General features: G+C 39.8%; 1 protein-coding gene across 7 annotated transcripts in view; it reads left to right on the top strand.

The window, feature by feature from the left end:
• Positions 1–19515, top strand: part of plekhm3 (pleckstrin homology domain containing, family M, member 3) — a 48588-nt gene that overhangs the window by 7521 nt on the left and 21552 nt on the right. For all 7 annotated transcript variants that reach the window (XR_004339916.1, XM_032567752.1, XM_032567748.1 and 4 more), the window contains 4 exons: positions 1451–2548; positions 12796–12941; positions 13203–13396; positions 19380–19443. Coding sequence is in view for 6 of the 7 variants with exons in the window: in XM_032567752.1 (XP_032423643.1) it covers positions 1451–2548; positions 12796–12941; positions 13203–13396; positions 19380–19443 (1502 nt within the window). In the remaining variant the exon portion in view is untranslated. The remainder of the gene's footprint in view (positions 1–1450; positions 2549–12795; positions 12942–13202; positions 13397–19379; positions 19444–19515) is intronic.

Here is a 19515-nt window from a genome sequence, read left to right as displayed (position 1 = left end):
AAGGATTAGGGCTACACAATATATAGAAATCTTGCAGCGGGGATAAAGGTAGTATATATTGTGATGACAATATCACTTGCCATATATGTCTAATTCTTTCCTCTTTTTGTCATTTGTTGCAGTTATAATCCAGGGCTTCATTTTAATTAAATAATTTTGGGAGATCTACGATCGATACCTACATGAGAAATCAATCATATCTATCGCCACAAAAGTCTGAAAGTCAGCCACTGTCCCCTTTCTCTCTGCTGTGAGATTGGGCTGATTGACGGACCCACCCAAAATGTCACGTCTTCACATCTGTGGTCAACAGTGGTCACCCCACTAGAAGAAAAAAATCCAAATCGGCAGCTCAGATTTTTTTAAACATCAGATCAGCCAGAAAATTTCAAATTGGTGCACCTCTAACTTTGAGTAATGTCTTCAGTATCAGGTGGGAGCATCAGTGAAATTGACAAAATATTACGTTTGCATAAAAATGCAAGTTCATTACACTTGGAATATAAGAATAAGAAAGAATAAGAAAGTAACTATAGTTTTCTGATAGCACATCACCTCAAACATGCATTGCTTATACATTTGTTTTTGGCTTGATGCGTACAGTCCTTACAGTCTTCAGTGAGCTCTTGTCCTGCTCCTGCTCACTGTGTTTTCTTAGAAACAGGGATCAGGACTTCAGTGGCCAGGATGCATCATGTTTCTATTTTAGACATTATGAAGCCTGCTTTGCTTTCTTCCCGTTTTTAAGTGGTGTACATTGTTCCATTTTTCTTTAGTTCCACTCAATACTTTTGCTATTTGTGTGAAAGCTGAAACACATTGTTCTGCAGGTGGCTCATTTTGTTCCTCTTTTTATTGGTTTCGGTATTTGTATTGCATTAAAACATTTTTCAGTATTTCATAGGGCATACGACAGCATTATATTGATTGATTAAGTAGATTTACTGTCATTGCACAGAACACAGATAAATAGTCAAACAGACAAGGCACATAAGACTTGACACAAGTATGATCTGGGAAAGAAAAAAAACTTGTTTTTCAGTCTTGTTGTCTTTGCTTTTATACTCTTTTACCATCTCTCCAACAGCAGTAGTGTGAACAGATGGTGACTGACAGACGTTGTCTTTTGTCTGACAGCATTGTGAAAATGATTCCAAGTCAAATTTTAGGAAAACTTGATGGATAGTCCTGTAGGCAGACGAAGTCCATCTAGAACTGATGATGAGAAAAATGATCATTATCAGAACAAAACAAAGAAAAAATAAGTGAAAGAAACTTTTTTTTTTAATCACTTTTGGAAATTCTGAAAAACAGCTCTTGTAACCCCTTGTTTGGGTGCGCAGAAGCACCAGCTGGATGATCAGTGGGTTTTTTTTCTATATGTTGAATGAACTGATTCCAAACATGCAAATATAAGTCATTTATCTCATTTCTCCTTTTCTGTTTCCAGTTGACAAGAGCAGCAGCAGCAGCAGCGTTGTGAAGCAGGGTGAGATGGAGCAGCGCGAGGGCCCACGGGGCCGTTGGACATCCTGCTACGTTGAGCTGACTCCCTGTGAGCTGCGGCTCTATACTTTGGATAGCAGTGCCAATCGCCAACTGGGCACTGCCTACTCTCTGTCACACTGCCAGAGCGTCATCGCCCCGGCACCCTGCAGCCAGACCAGTCAGATGAGCCAGCCTGGCGAGAAGCGCACACTCCAGGCCTTGTTCTTCAACAGCACACGTCTCCAACTGAGGGCGGCCAACCAGTGGGAAGCGATGGAGTGGCGGCGGCTGATGTGGGAGAAGGTTCAGGCAGCGAGGCCCGCGAGGCAGGACAACCGCAAGCATAAGAACAGCGTGGAAATTAAGCAGAAGTTTCCTGTACCCATGTCACCTTCCTCTTCGCCCTCTCCCTCTGGGCTCGACACCCGACCCGACGGGGATAGCGACACCCCAACTTCATCTGAGGCGTCGCTTTCTGTGAACTCTGGAGTGTTGAGTCGGCCAACCACCCTCCCTCTGTTTAACCAGCGCTTCCAGGATGTGCTGAAAGCTGGACTTCTCCACCTGCTGATGGATCAGAACAACTGGCGGGCCTTCACTTTCGTCTTGACGAGATCTGCTCTCCAAGCTTTTCCGACTGAAGGCAGGGGGTCTGTGTCCCAACCGGTCCTCCACTTCTCCCTAGCGTCCTGCTCGTCAGTACAACAGGATCTTGTACCAGAGACCGGAGAGTCATGGGCAGATAAAGGGCGGTGTTTCCAAGCCACTTTCCCCAAAGAGCTCCTCAAGCTCAAGGCGGATGATCACCTGAAAGCCCAGGAATGGGTGGAGGCGCTGCGGCAGGCAGTGGACTCGCAGAAGCCCACGCAAGAAGACAAGAGAGAATCAGACGGACCTCCTGGTCTCCAAGAAGTGTTGTTGAGGTCCAAACCACCAAGGGACAGGAAGCAGAGGGAGGCCCAGAGAACAAAGCGGCAGTCTGTCACCACCAGTTTCCTCAGTATTCTCACCTGTCTGGCTGTGGAGAAGGGGCTCACCGCTCAGAGCTTTAGGTGTGCAGGTAAGTGACATTTACAGACACTACCAGATTCCTAGTGAGATCATTTCACAGCAGAAAGTATAACAGCATAAAGGTTTGCCTACCTTTCTGTTTCTTAAAACGATAGACGAGCATCATATCTCCATATGCATTACCAATACTTCAGATCTGCATTGTGTCAAGCACAATCATAACTACAGCATTTCCTCAGCTGCAACAAACTGTGGCCCAAAAGTGTGAAGCCGTCCTCGTAAAGATGTTTACTGACATTGAAATGGGCTAACCAAGCCTGGCTTTAAATATCTTTGGTTAGTTTAAATGTCCACAGGGCCCACGGGTTAAAAGAGTCACATTTACAGCCCTAAAAACGAGGACTGGTCGACCTGAACTTGCAGTTAGAAATGGTTTCATTGTACATGCGATATTTTGAACCTGTTTACGTGAAACATTTTTAGCATTCCCCTGGCTAATCATCTGCTTGTCTAGCCTCTTATCGTCAACATGAGACTTCCTCTTCCAGTTCTAAGAGAGAAGCTACTCTAGACACAAATTAAATATCATATTTATAAGGCCTAACAAGGAGGTGTGTAGCCTTTTATCTCTACTTAGCAGTTAGATCAAAACTGGTAGGAGATTCCTTCATGATGTTCCCTCGGTCTAAAGTCCTTTAACGAGATGAGCTGCAGGCAGCGGTGCTCTCCCTAACCCACCTGCTGCTGTGCTCTGCTGATCACCTAGTTGGAAAATTATGTCCCCAATGCTTTTCCTCTGCCTATGTGAAAGACATATTCAGCTGAAAGTAGCTCATCTTGAAAGACTGCTACTGTGTGAAAACTAAAGCAGCTCCATCCGTCACTGATATTCATGTTAATGCCGTTTTGAAGCTGCTGTTAGAATGAAAAAAGCAGCATGTTTGTCAAAAAGTCTGCTGCAGGTTTGGCTACCGGAGCAGATAGCTCGTCTAACTACCCACCAACTTGTGCAGTGATATTGTGTGGAGTAAGAAATATAGCTTAAGAACTACTTTTAAATGTAGCAAATGATTAGTTCATGATAAATTCACCTTGTACAGAAGGTATACTTCACATTATTTAACGGTGATTCAGAGCTGCAACTAACAATTGTTTAGTTATCAATCAATTATTCAAACAATCAGTTTATCGGGTAAACCAAACCTGGCACATTCTGTAGATTTTTAATTTAAGTTTTTCTTATATAATCTTAGAAATGCATTAAAAATGTCAATAAACAAACAATTCAGTTCCTTTTGTAAGTAGGAAAATAAGCATTTTATTGCTTAAAATGAGTAATGCAGCCTTTCTTTACTTGAGCATTTGTAACAAAGGACGTAGCTAAATGAATAACATTGACTTAAAATCAATACAGTGTAGGATGATTATATGCCAACCATATTTACAGACAAAGGTGTTTCTTTTCACCCTAAATGCAAAACATATATTTTACAGTTTTGTCTTAACTACTGCTCTGAGGGTGTTGTTCCTTCAGCAAATGGCCTTCTTTCAGTTTTTACGCTCCAGTTTACCATTAATCGATTACCAAATTAGGTGACGATTATTTGAACAATCGATTAATCACTATTAATCCGATTAATTGTTTCAGCCGCACAGTAATTATCAGTGTGTCACGTTCCAGTAGTGGCAGGAATAAAAGCAATTAGATTATGTCATGCCTTGTTGCTTTTACTTTTTTGTTTAAACGTCTTAACTCAACGTCACATTAAAGCTACCTTTTTATAGCATTGTTATTCATCTCCTCTCAGTCCCATATTTACTTTTAACTTGTACATTAATAATGTGGACTTGGAGTAAAACATGGACGTCCCCCCCAGTCTTTCATCAAGAATCCCAAACCACTCCATGACCTCGGTTAACATCAGTTTTATTAGATTTATTTTTCTACTTAATGTACTCTTAAATCCCTTCTTCAGATTAGGACTATTAAAGTACCCGCCTTCTCTATTAATATTCCAGTTAGTCCTCATACCAGACCCTTGGACAACCCCGCAAATGGCAGGCGGTGCTTTTCCTCCCCCTGGGTGTGAAACGTGGGCTTCCTCTCGCTCTCTCTTTTGGAGGGCTTTGAATAATCGCCGCTCACCTCCCTTTTTATTTGTAACCACTGGCTTTATTAATGCAGGGCTGTTTGAAAGGACAGCTGAAACGGGAACAAGGATGGGGGGCCGTCCGGGGCCAACTGATGATAATTGGCGGGCTTAAAGCGTTGGTGGGGAGGAAAAATGGATGAATGAATGAACCTGTGAGTGAATGAGAGCAAATGAAAGCTGCCCAGGGACGCTACAGTGGACAGCTGTGAGCGGAGGGGTTTGTTGGAGGGGTTTCAGGTCAGAGCTGGATGGACGGGACAGCTGGATACGTCTGTTTTCTATAGAGCGCGCACCTTGGCTCCTTCAGCCCGTTTATTACTCTCCTCTTCTACCTTTTCATTCTGTTTGCTTTCACCAGTTCATTCATGTTCATAGCCATGTCCTGTTTTTGTCTCCATCCCTCCCGCTGTCCACCCGTTCAAAAGGGACAGTATCCCTTCTTACTCTCCTGCTGTGTTAATTAGCAGAAACCTGAAACTCTGTTTTAAAAATTTTTAGTAAAAAAAAAATCAATTTTAGATTTTTACAGGCAGTTTATTTTTTCTTTTACTGCTTTTCATCCTTTTTCACTGATCCAGCATGTGCTACTTTAGTATTGGAGCATAAAAGGGACATGAAGCTTCTTCAGTCGGGGTCTTAAACCTGCGGCTCCAGAGTCCCATTTGGCTCTTTGGGTCCGCCACTGTGGGTCTTAAAAAAAGAAAAAATATATATATTTTTTCCTATTAGTTCTAATGCATGCAACATCTACAACAAGCTTTTAAAAGTAACCAACTTCAGATTGTGCTACCTATCTTTCTTCATTTTCCACTTTCTATAAAACAAATACATTTTAGTTTCATTTCATTTGCTTTCATAGTGAAACATTTTATTTTGGACATATTTATAAAATCACTTTTTGTGGCTCAATATATGAGTTTTATTTTGTAGTACTGAGGGCAAAAGTGGCTCCTTGAATGGAAAAGTGTATCCTAGATGCAGGTTCACCTACTTTAAAACCTATCTACAGTAAAGCATTTATAGAAATATTCCTGTAGAAAAGAGGGATATTTATCTCAGATTAGCTGAGACAGCTGAGGTACTATAATAAAATTTTAGATGAGATTTATAATAATGATCTAAAATGTCTTAAATTCTTTAAATGAAATGTAAGTTGGCCTTAAATGTGTCACAGATCTTAGATATTTAATCTCATATGAATCTGTGACGTTTTTTTCCTTTCAGGACTTTTCTGTCAGGCAAAAGTTTGCGTTGTGTGCAGACATCTTCACTGACTTGACGGTGGTTAAGGCGACGAGTAGCAAGCTGCTAAAACAAACAAGTCATTAGCTGCTACACCCATCTTCAGTTTCCACTCTTATTTTCTTAATCTTTCTTAATCTGATTTTCCAGTCTAATCCACCTTTTGCATTTGCATATGCTGCTTCCAGCCACATACGTAACAAGTGACTAGTTGCTTAGCATCAAAATGTACTCAGCTAGCTACTGTAGATAAAGCTAGCTACTTTTTACATTTATAGGAAATGCTTTACGTTTGAAGACTGACTCCCCGGCAACCCCTTAACCTCTCCCCACATGTGCGATTAACACACACACACACATCGCCTCCTGATTTGGTGGCCCCCGTTGTTGCACTGGAGCATGTTCTCAGGCCCCTGATTTACTATGTCAGTCCATTAGATTCGAAAGGGGGGTGTGGCGGGGTGTTTCGAGTGAAGTGGGAATCGGTAAATTCAAGGGAACTGCGGAAGTTGGAGGTTCACTTCAAAAGATTGACAGTCTCAGACGCGCGCGCACACACACACACACAATCTTAGACTCTCCATTTGTTCACATTTTCATTTGAGTGTTTGGTCGCTATGAATGAGGAACATCAAAGCTCACGCTTCTCGTCTTTTCAGTTTTAATTCACACATGTACAGACCAAACACACGTACACACACAGCAGTGTCCTGTCAGAGGTGTGGTGGTTTGAACCAGCGGCGGGCAGATGAAAGCAGGAGTCCTCTTCTTGCCCTGATGTCATCTTTCTCTCTCTTTCTCTCTCTCTTTCTCTCTCTCTCTCTCTCTCCTGGTGTGAACAGGTCAAAGTGACCCTCTCTCACTACAGAGAGCCGCAGTACAATCGGTGGACCTTTGAGCCACGTTTGAATTCCCATTCATCTTTCCCTCTGTCCCTCTTCCTCTTCATCCCAGAAAGACGCATAAAAGATCAGAGACGAGCAGAAAATTCAGTTGTTGCTCTGCTGGTTGAACTGTTATTTGTTACTCGAACATTCAAGAAGAAAAAAAAAAGGTAGATTCATTTTTGCTTGTTTAAGGTAGAAATGTGACTTTGTACGATCTTAAAAATCCGAACTGAAGTTGAAGTTTTTGTGTTTCGAAAACTTGAAGGCCATGACGGTTCCTCTTGATGACTGTCTCCATCTGATCAACAAACCATTTTACCACCGGCATTGCCAAAAAAGGACAATTTTGTAATGCCATTGACAATAGTAATGTATGCTTCTTTGTCAATTAAGTACCCTAGAATCAGAAGAGACCCTACATAACACCCAGAAATCATGGAGTTCATAAATCCCCAGTACTGAGTAATTATTTTCTAACATTTTTTAAGGTGTTCAAGCTATTTTAAGGGAACAATTGATGCAGATAAATTGACAGAGATAATTTATCTGTGTTAGTTTAGCAGTTTGAATACAATCTGTCCTGGGATCCACTGAGGGATCACAGATTCCCCTCAAGCACCAGATGTGACAAGGTAAGGAAAGGTCATCGAGGTGAATTATGAGATTGCATTGGACAACATCTGTGGTTAAGTTTTGAGGATTAAAATCATACATCTTTCAAATCCAGAGCATTTATACTCTTTTTTTTTTTTTAAATCACTTTCTGTTAGACTCATCTAGAGCTTATAAACTCCTCTGGTTTTTATGGAGTAATTAGGCTACAAAACTCTTAAAGAAACTGAAGCAAATGTGAGCAAAGTATTTTATTTGTGTTTATATATGGCAGGATACCAAGATTGAGATCGTTCAGGGAGGATTTTAATGCCAGACTGGAAAAAAACATCGTGCTTGGATCTCTCCACTTCTGAATTAAGCAGGAGTGGACAGATGAAAACTCATTAAACCAGGGACTGTGCTGTGTTTTATTTTGGTAAATGCAAGTATGTCATCTTTGTCAGCTCATCAAGCTGCTGTTTATAGTACTGAGGCCATTTTAAATGGGCAAATTATAGCTGTGTGATCAAATTTATTGAATTATTTTTTTTAAGGCAAAAAGAGGCTGCATCAGTTCAAAAAAAAAAAATAATTGTTTAGTTTACGTAGTCCCTTAATTTTCTCTGGTTAATTCACTATTGGTAAGCAGAGACCAAACAATTTCAGTCTGACTCACAAAGTCCTCAAGTTAGATTTTATATGCATATAATATAAACACTCCTTATTTCATAATAACAGCTCAGTGATCTGAGATGTTACAGCTATTTGCTTATTGTCAGTGTTCCACAATGCAGTTTATGTTTTCTGTCAAACTTGTCCTCTTCTGCAGAGACGTTGTAGAGCGCAGTTGGACAAACGTTTGGCTCTGTGCGTTTGTTTGTGTGGGTGTGTTCAACCTCTTGTGCTCATGATATAGAATTTGAGGTAAAGGCTTTCTGGTTTTTGGGCCTTTTTACGTGTGCCTCTTTGTTCCCGCGGTCCCGGCAGAGCCAGACTAAATCTGAGGCCACATATGGCCAGCGAACTGCTCTGGTGGTTTGCTACTTCCTCGAAGTGACACAGTGTTTCCCTGACTGCTAACCATGGCCCCAGCGTGCTGGCTCGCAACCGGTGGACTGCGGTTTACTGCTAGAGCATCCACCCCAAACACCAGCATGAGCTCACCTCTATAATTAGCCCAACTTTATCGAAGCTAAAAATATGCACTGTGGATGTTGTTTTGTTTTTCTTTATAGTATCTGCAAGAAATCATATGTAGGTGAGTCTCGGTACATTAGAATGTCATTGAAGAGTAATTTTGTCTCACTAATTCAAGTCAAATAGTGAAACTCATGAATTCATTACACACTGGTTGGTGGTTTTCTAGCTTTCATTTCTGTCAATTTTGATTTACAAATTACAGTTCCTCAGTTAATTTCAATACTACATCAGACAAACAAGAAAAACCACGTTTAAAACTTACTAGTTCTCATATTAACAGGTTTCTTTCTTTATTAAACCAGTACAGGTTTCGTAGAGACTGAAAGGATCAACGGCAAGCCAGCCAACATGGTGTGACTGATATGTTGCCGAGTTACACTTACACTCACGGATGTGAATCATTCGTACCAAAGCTTTACGAGGCCAAACGGCCGGGTCTCTGTGTTGGGATCGTAGCTGGCAGTGCAAAGACCTTTGCTCTCGTGTCGACGCGAAACGGATTTTACGGCTGCAAAATAGGTTTCTCTTACGGCGAATAAACTTTGTAGTGATCCATTGAGACAGGCAGCTGTTATATAAGAAACTTATTTGGCATTGAAGCAAATTTGAATTTATTACGTAGCTTACTTCAAATTCGACCGTTTTCAGTTACACTTTTGTCAAAGTACAAGAAAAACGCAGTACAAAAGTGTGTCTTTGCACCCAGTTTCTTTGACCAGATTATCGATGTGTGTTTTGGGGCATTTTTTTTAACATAAAATCCATGCAGTATCTTTTTAACGCTAGCACTCAGCAAACTCTTTGAAAAATACAATTTTATACACATATGCTCGATTTCCTTCCTATTTCTTACTAGTATTGTAAGAAATTAACCATTTATGAGGAATCATCTTAAAGTAATTTTTGTTACACACTTTTGCTTTACTCACCCTGGCTATTAAAACACGATTTTGTAAAAATACAATGATAAATCCAACAGTGCTTCACCATTTCCAGTCTATAAATCATGAATGTCAGTATATGGTTGGTTCATCTTTAATTTTATTAGGCTTGTGTCAATTTTTAGACGTAGTTTTAAGTCATAACTGTTGATTTTTGGTGTTTCCATTACCACAGAAAATATATATTTCTTTAATTTTGTTTTGATATCTGTTAGAAATACATGTAATTCAAGTTTTGTTAGTTTATTTCTTGTTTAAATTGAGTAAATTTCATTACGTATTAGTTAGAAAACATGAAAGGCCAATAGAAGAAGCTTTTAACTTTTCATCTTCAAAGCACAGTAAACATAATTTTATATTAAGCTTATGTGATAAATATGGAGTGGATTACTTCCACTCTAAGCTAAATGGAGATGGACGTTTTCTCTTAAAAATGAACTTCTGTAAAGTTATCATGCGTAACTTTTCTCTTACCTATAGTTGACCAAGAGGGAGAACGCGACCCCGTAACACCAAATTATTGCGATGCCCATGGTTAAGATGATCTTCCATTTTAGCAATTTTAAAGAACCAACACAAAAAAGGTATTTCCTTAAAATGCAGAGCCCTATGTGTTATGTTTGTCACTGTTTTCTTGGCCAAATAAATTCCAGGTGCAGCTTTTGAAAACACAACTTACGTGTTGTAACATAGAAGTTTGGGTGAGATCATGATGATGCTGTCATACAGCTACAGTATCTTCAATCAGAGGCGTCTTTAGGTCTGTTGCAAGACTGACTGCTACAGGAGATCCTTTCTGGCCACAACATCACCATATGATAACTTATTCCCTTTGGGGAAAATGAATTATTTTTGAACTGAATTGATGTTGAAAACACTGATGAACATAATGAAGCTCTTTTGGTGAAGTTTAGATCTTTAACATTAGCGTAGCATTGTATCCCCCTGATATCAACAGCTTGAATTAGAGTTGCGTTAAACAGCTAAAATCAGCTAAAACAAGAGGCTAGCTGTTAGCCTTTAACGTCTCTGACGACTTACAACTTTTCTGTAAACTCACAGCAATATGACTGTCTGTTATTAAACGTCAGAAACTAAAACTGATAATGATTTTATGGGACCTCTCTCAAAAATAGGAGTAGTTTGGTTAGATGCACAGGAGTAATCTGCTCTGTTTTAGGCTAAAGCGTTAAACATGAAACAACAGCTGACATGCTGGTTGTCAAACACCCAGAAGACGCCCAGAAGTCGTAATATTTGTTCTGACGTTTAGCATGCATATTACGTTATATTATGATTTTAACGGTTTGGCTTGTTGGTGTGTTTATACGGGATCCAGTGACACACCTGATTTAGAAGAAAACACTGCAAAGAAAGTAACCTCACCAATAAAGAACTGTGAGGATAACATTTTACAGCTTCAGAGCATCTCTGAGTTCCAACATGGGTATCGTTTTTTCTTTTATCAGATAAAGGATGAATATAGCTTTAAATGTTGATTACAGCATTGTTTGTGCTGATCAGAGATAACAGAAAGCTAGCTGAGCTACCTGAGCCGTGTTGGCTCCCTTCATCTGTCTTAATCTGTTCGTGTTGTTGTCTCTCCTTCGTTCTTTCCGCTCATCTCTCAATAGTCCATTCCTTCTTTTTATTCCATCTTTTGTTGGAGCACCTTGGACATGCCGACACATGTTCAGCTACTTCCGTCTTTCTTTTTTTTTTGTTGTTGTTGTTTTTTTTAGGTAAGGTTCTACTTTTGTTTAAAAATAACCGATAAGAATCTCCCATTTCTTTTCTTCCGGATCTTTCTATTTCCCTCCTTTGCTGTTTTCCTCCCGGCTTTATATCCACTAAGATGGTGTGGATAAGGGACACCTGTTGTAGCCCTTCAGCACTCCGATGTTTGGGTGTTCCTGATCACAGAGCGGACCCGGGTGTTTGGGTGAAGCACAAACTTTAAAGGGTTGAGAAGACAAAGCAGGCCAGGGAAGCTATCAGGCTGAATAGTAAAACAAAACAAAAAAAAAAGATCTGTAGGAGTTGCTGGTGTACAGAGATCTTGCTTAGTTAGGGTTCTTGTGTTGCGGCTACAAAAAGAAAGAAGCACAGACTCTGTTGTCTAAGGATTCCTGGACAGGGAGAATGTTTTTGCACATTTTGAAGCTCTAAGCATGAACTTTTACGTAGTCTACTTTTAGCTTGGGTATGTTTTTTCGTTTAGCTTTAATAATTTTATCACTGAAAGCAAAAGCTAAACAATTTCATAGCTTCAAACGAATCATTATTCTTAATTATTCTTCATTTCTTTGTTTTGCTTTGAAGGAGCTCGGATGTTCTTTAAAGGGGTTTTACGTGGAAATACTCAGTGTGGGTTAGGTGAAAATAATGCCATTGAGATATTTATTAAACAATTAGGCAAAAATGTTGGTTGTGTTTAACCAATATTTTCTTCGTATTTTTTTTTATGGGCTGAGAAATTAATCGGATTCATCATGATGAATCGATTATTCAAATAATTATCAACTAGTCTAGTAATCGATTATGCAGAATCAAAAAGGGCCATTTGTTGAAAGAACAACATACTCAGAGCGATACGTAAGCCAAAACTGTACTATAATCATGTACATTTTTCAAAACCTTTACCTGTTAATGTGTTCTACCTTGAACTCCTCAAGTGGCCGTTTTAGCTTGACCCCGTTCAAAATGCTCCTCTTAAGCACGTTTTGCTTAATTTTGCCAATTATCAATCAATCAATTCCCAAAGTAATCAACAGATCAGACCTACACTGTAATGATGTTCAGTCAAGCAGAAAGAGCTGAGCTTTTCACATGTTGGTGTCAGGACTGTTTTTTTAGCTGCACATGCATCCTTTGCTACACATGACCAAGCATTCACTAAAACATTTTTTTATGATATTTTGGGCAATAAAGTGTTTATTTTCTCATTTAAAAGAAGCTAATAGCTTGGTATTAGCATCTGTTCCTAATATTTAATAAAAAATGTTTTAAGTGGTTAAATAAAAAGATCTTCAGAATGTGCCAATTTTTTCTATCTGATTAATCAAATGATTGTTAGTTTAATCGATTACTAAAATAATCATGAGTTGCATCCCTACTTCTTTCTTTTTAAGCATCATAACGTTCTCCCTTAGCGTCATAGTCTTGCCCCGCTTTCTTTACAGTTTTTAGTTTTTGCGCTTTCCATAAATAAAGTCTGACTACCCAAACCATAAGCAGTGGCTGCCCCCATGCATACTGATACTCTCTCTCTCTCCTCAGGCTGTCAGCGTCCGGTCGGTCTGTCCAAAGGAAAGGCAAAAGTTTGCTACTACAGCGGCTGGTACTACTGCCAGAGCTGCCATCAGGATAACTCCTTCCTCATCCCTGCGCGGCTGCTGCACAACTGGGACACCAGTAAACACAAGGTGGGGAAAACACACACGGCCAGCCTGGCCTTGTCTGACAGGCAAAGAAAATCACAAGGCATGTCTGAAGCTCGCAAACGAGCGTGTTGCATCCCGCCTTTTTAATCTGCGCAAACCGCAGCCTTTATGTCGGGCTTTTCTTTAAGCCCACTTCATCCAAAACATGCATGAAAAGTACAGCGTGCTTGGGATTATGTGTAATGTATTGGCAGTGCTCGGTGCACACAACCAAAAATAAGCTCTTATAACGTGCTCCTCCAGGTGTCCAAACAGGCCAAGGAGTTCCTGGAGTTTGTGTACGAGGAGCCGTTGCTGGACATCCAGCAGCTCAACCCCTGCCTGTACGAACACTGCGAAGCGTTGAGCTCAGTGCTGCGCCTCCGTCAGCAGCTCCAGTCGCTCAGGGCCTACCTGTTCAGCTGCAGGGCGACCGTCGCCGAAGACCTGAGGCGACGGTAGGTCGCCTGAAATCTCACTTCTGCTTTTTGAGCCCTCATCGATCACGCCACTCTCTTATTTCAAAAGCAATTGAGAGTGAAAGCAAACTCTTCTGTGCCCTAAAACACAGAGTCGGCACCTGGATTTAACTAAACAACCAGGTGAGAGGCTCCATTTGGAAAAGTACCGGTGAATATGTGTCAGCCGGTAAAAGGTTAGTTAATCCTGAATGATGCAGTGAGCAGCTGCTCTTTTCTTAAACAACCTGAAGTAAACATTCTGAGGCTCTGGAAACGATACAACTTTGTCCAGAACTAACTAAGCAACAGAAATTAGATCCTTCATGAAGGGGGAATAATAAGAGAAGATGGTTGAGTTTACTTAATCTAGTTCTTATCTCATATGAAATTCGGTCGCAATTTGTTGAGCTTTTTCATGTGAGCGCTGCGGAGGGATACTCAATGTGTTTGAACTAGACAGCTGCCTTATAAAAACCCCTTAAAAAAAACTTCTGTTTTAAGGTGAAAGGTTGGACTGCAAACCTGGTGGAGCCTATCAGAGACGGCAAACTGGCTTTGTTACCTCTAGAAACAATTTCAACCCGTCTGCCATGTTACGGCAGGTTGGAAACTAAAATAAAACTATTATTTTAATGAAAAGAAACCCTGAAGATGAAATTCCACCAATTACTGCAGCTGTACCTTCTTGTACAGCTTTTGACAACAAGGCACCTTGAACAGTACGACTGCATTGCAGAAGCTTAAGCTACAATGTCCATATTTGGCAACTTTGGACGTTTGTGTGATTTGTGTGTGAGGCAGACATCCTTTTGCTTATTAGACAATTAAACAGCTAAATATTGTTAAATGTGGCTCACAAGTTATTTGGTTGTTTTGGTTACACATTCACTGTCTAATTTGAAAAACACAAAAACAACAACAACAAAAAAAAACTTCAGTTCCTATACAATAATCTAAAAAAAAAAACTTTTAAACAAGAATGTACAGTATGTACTCACAGCAGTTTACATAGATTTATTTCATGATTTAAATTAGCAATAAAAGCCTTAAAAATATATTTTAAATAAAGCATTTAAAACAAAAATAGCAAGTCCGATTACTTTATTTCTTAAGGCCATTTGGAGGCACAGTTGAAACTGATCAAGAAGGAAGGAGAACATATAAAGAAATCAGTGAAAACATGTTGCCTTTATAGGTCAGTTGAACTGACCTCCCGTTTTTTTTTTTGTTTTTTTTTACTAATACAAAGAAAAGTTAAAATAACAGCTCCATTGCCTCCGCTAATAGTATATGGTGACATTTTCACAAGCTGTGTTTCATATATTTAAATATTTGTAAGGATGCAAACCTCTATCATCTCCTCAGATGATCTGAATGTGATTAATCTGCTAACATTTTTTTAATCAAGTGATAGCACTAGTAGATACACATAAAACATTAATATTTGCAATAATAAGATTGCAAAGGACTGCTTGGATGCAAAATTGAATAGGCCAAGTTTTCATGACTTCTGTGCATGTCATGTATTCGGCTGGATTTCCTTTGATGCCTTAATGGCATCTGCAATCTTTACGCTCACAGGAAGAGGTGGGGGCATTTTGATTATGGAGGAAAAATAGAGGAAAGAGTCAACATGTGGGTTAATCATAACTGTCATCACAATATTTTACAGTCTTACTCCAACGGTGTATTTGCACAGAATACCAAAAACCTTATTTTTACAATTTTTTTGATTGGTATATTGAAGGCATTTTGGCATTAGGCTGAACCTCACATTTTTGCTTTACGTAAAACTTCGACATTAATGATTCACTGAATGAACCGAGACACATACGGACGCATACGTTTACTTTTTTTTTAACAACTTATCACTAGGTTGGCCATAATTTGAGTATGCAGTAGTGTAAACCTACCCCCTCTGTATGTGACGTTTCGTCTCCTTTTGAATGACAGCTGCAGTGAAAATCCTGAAACATTACTTTTACATTTTCATCAGTAAGTTTCAAATATTTTCATGTTACTTTGCTCGACCAAGATCAGCTAAATAAAGCGAGTTGCTGCTCAGAGAAGCGTTGTGGCTTTCTGTGTTTACTTCTGTCCCATTAGCCGATGCCGGCCAGCGGCCCACCACTTCTAAACACTCCAGGATTGATGAGGTCTGTGGCGCTAAAACCTTCCTGATGTCATCTGTCTACATGGGGACGGGGGTCTGAAAAGAGAAACCTGTGGGCACACACACACGCGCACACACACAGTTTAACTTTTACAACAAACTGTTGAGGCGGTGCTAGTGCTAACTGCGTTCCAGTTCGTTGTGTTTCCACAAAACACACCAGCTAAGCCAGCACCAGCTTCCTGCTGGACCAGAGGAATGAAGCGCTTTCGTCAGGTGCCAGGGGCGGGCTCCTGGGGAACAGCAGCCAATCAAAACGTCGTGAGTGGCTGGAGCTTAATAAATCTTCTTCTAAAAGCTGTTTACTCCTGTTTTCCAGCCGGTGTGGATTAAAAAAAATAAAAGATCAGCGGATTAAAACTGTAAACTTTCACAAGCACAGCTGGTTGTTTAAAGCTGTTAGTAAACCACGGTTGGAATGATAGGGCCTCTGTTTCCAGGGATTCTGGGATAAATAATGTTGTGTGGTCAAGTTGACTTCATGTCCTACAGTCAGTTCACAAAAAATGCAGAAAGTAGACAAGCCGATCTGTTTTGAGGGGGTGGGGTTGGTGCAGTCTTTTTTGAAAGTAAATAATGGTACACAGTAAGTTCTGCTGTTGTCCATTTGATTATGAAGTGATATAGTTTTACGACCTTAATCAAACCTGAGGATTCCTACTTGTGTCTAAAACCTGAATGTACATTCCTGTAGCTGAACTTTGTCACATTTTATCACATTACAACCTTAGATAACTGTTTTAGTGTGATTTTATGGGACAGAGTAAGTCACAGTACTGCATAACCTTGAAGTGGAAGGAGTGTGTAGTGAAATGTTGGGTTGGTGTTTAGTAACCCAACATTGACTAAACATGTTGGGTTTAGTCAACCCAACATGTTGACTAAACCCAACATGTTTAAACATGTTTATACAGAGTTTTCTGTTTAAAACTCTGTTTTAAACAATCATTTTCATCTCCTATTGCCTGGTGCGTTTTCTCCGTTTACTAATAAGGATGTTTCCTGAACTCTGTGAGCTACAGAGAATTTTATATAGGTTTATTGGAGTAAAACCTGTCAGCTTTAACGGCATAAAACAAGTATGATTTTTGTTTAGATGAAGGTTTATTCATACAGCAGGCAAATGCAACCCAAATCTAAATTGTTTTTATTTTTTTTGCCCATATACGACTTGTATCCAACATTTTCATGGCAATCTGAATGGCCCAAATTCTGACATTTTTAACCCACAACCCTAAAAACTCACATTTTTTCCACTACCATTTGTGACATTAAATCAGATATGTATCTGATAGTTTTCAAAACGTCGGCGTTCTGAACAATCATGTTGTATTCTATCTGACTTTTACGTCATTGACAGGAAACGTGTCATAGTTTTGACAATGGCTGAAAAGTACAATTCTGAAAATTATGAAAGGACTCTGTGTCACTGGAGCGCATCACATCTCAATCCCAGCAGCTCTCACTGCACACCCACACTGACTTCTCTACAGAAGTTGCAGTCGATGCTCTGTTGCTTTTAGTTGTGCTTTCTGTTTTATTGCTTTCTTTGTCAACAATACTCTTGGCTGCCATTGCTCAACAACTGGAAACAGGTACATAGACGGCAGCTTAATTGGTAGTATGAACGACCACCCAAGAAAAATCACATTTCAGTAAAAAATCTGAACTGAGCATGGAGACCTGCTTGTGCGAATGTAGCCAAAATCATTTTCCTTACCTTTGACAATTAAGCACTACATTTTGTTTGACTAAAATCATAATAAAATGCTTAAAAGTTTCCACTTTCAGGTCCAGCTTTATTATTTGTGTAGTAGGGGAATTGGTCAAATAAAAGTTTGAATTACACAACAAACTTGCATCCTGACAGCTTTCCTGACACTTCTCAATGATTGTTGAAAATTCAAGTAGGGTGAGATAACTTGGTGATAGAAAGCCTTGATTTGCCACCTTCGTACACACACCTTGACACTTACCACTTACTTCGTACTGCACACACTTAGCGAAGTCAGACCTTCCTTTGGTAAACCATCATAATCCCAGAGTGATAACAGTTTTAATAAAAGGCGTGTCTCGTGCAATGGAAAAATCCTTCAGGATACTGCTGTAAAATGTAGACTTGAGGGTTATTAGGTCTTGCAAACATTAATATTTAAGTAGTTGCTATTTGTGTACGTTCACAATTCTGTGTGAGGCCTTTCTAATCTAATCTTCTGATGTGTTGGCTCTCAAGTGTTTCTAATCAAGATCAACACACGCGGCACAATCTCAGTTTTTGTGTCTGTGTGTGTTTGTTGTCGTGAATGCTGATGAGGTAACCGTTAGTAACCTGCCAAACATCAGATTATCGGTGGTGTCTATCGCCATGGTGTGTTTGGATCACACACGTCCATGTACAATAGCCACACTCATCACAGCTTTAGATGGGATTTGATGCGGTGCCGTCTATCTTGGTTGTCTGAGAGGAGGCCCCAGTCTACACACACCGAAGACAGTTTTTTATTCTTTATTATTTACCATCTCGAACCTTATTCTGACCTTGAAGTATTACTGCTGCAGGAACATGCAAAATTATTTGTATTCCTTTCACATTTTTCACATTTTATGTTGCAACAACAAACTTCGGTGTGTTTTACTAGGATTTTGTGTGATAGACCAACACCAAGCAACTTGTGATAAATTTTAAACAAGACTCCTGATGAATTCTTTCAACAGTGGCTTTTCCTCTTGCCACTCTGCTCCCATCAGCAGATTCTCCCACCCAGGCTTTCATAGGTTGTTTCTCTGGTTACTGCTCTTCTTGCTTGTTTGTCAGTTTAGGGGGATAGTCATGACTCTGTGGATTTGAAGTTACCCCATTCTCTTCCCATTTCCAGAACATTGAACATTGAACATTGCGCCATGGGATGTTCAAAGGTTGGGATGATGGTTTAAACCCTGACCCTTAATCCTCAGCTTGTTGGCTGTGTTTCTTGGTCTTCTTGATGTTCGCTTAAACCTCTCAGGTTTCCTCAGGGCCGTCAATTTATGCTGTTTGACGGCTTTATACACACAAATAGATATTTTACTAATTAGATAGCCTGATAAAACCGAGCCCCTTGTTCTAATCTTTTCTTTGTACAGAAGGTCTGCATCCTCAAAGTTTTACATTTTATCCAATCGCTAACGGTTGAGCTGTTTGACCCCATGAAGCTAACTAGATATTGTTTGCACTGAGGATAATCATCCTCTGCTGAGAAGATAGCAGTGCTGGCTGTTAATGTTAATTCAGTTTTTGGAAACGTGGCCAACACAGACTGAACGACTTCCTTCACTTCTTCCTCCGCCGTTGCTGAAACTGCAGGCGGACTGCAAATCTAAAACAGCGCAGAAAATTGTCGTCATCATTCACAACTTCTCCTCTTTGCTGATTGGCCCGGTTGAAATTCTACTGTAGGAATCCACTTCAGTGGGAGAAAGCCCAGACGGAGCACTGAAGGGAGATGAGAATTGAGCGTAATGGCGTTGCAAGGAGATGGCCAAGTTACCAATTAGGTTACTTCTGAAAGGAATCCTGAGGTTTTATTTAGAGGTAGCAGGGTCTCAGATATTTGCATGCTAAGATAATTTAAATTTATCATTTTCCTTCCACCTAACAATTATGTGCCTCTTTGTGGCACATAATAAACTATACTGGGGTCAATCTCCTTTTTATCTGATGGGAAAGGAAAGATTTAGATGTTTTCATCAGCATAAAATTACTGCATATTAACCAGTTGATCTGATTTGTGGAAAATGATGCAGTAAATGTTTTTGTGTCTCTAACAGGATTTTTCCCAGGGAATACCTTCTACAGCACATTCACCTGTACTCTCTGGCTGACCTGCAGCAGGTACACATTTACACACTCAAACACACATGGGAGTTGTAGTCGTGTACAACAGAAATAATGTATTTAGTCACT

Source organism: Xiphophorus hellerii, chromosome 7, assembly GCF_003331165.1.
Source record: "Xiphophorus hellerii strain 12219 chromosome 7, Xiphophorus_hellerii-4.1, whole genome shotgun sequence".
In the NCBI taxonomy this organism is placed as follows: domain Eukaryota; kingdom Metazoa; phylum Chordata; class Actinopteri; order Cyprinodontiformes; family Poeciliidae; genus Xiphophorus; species Xiphophorus hellerii.
This window is presented reverse-complemented; position numbering and strand designations above follow the sequence as displayed.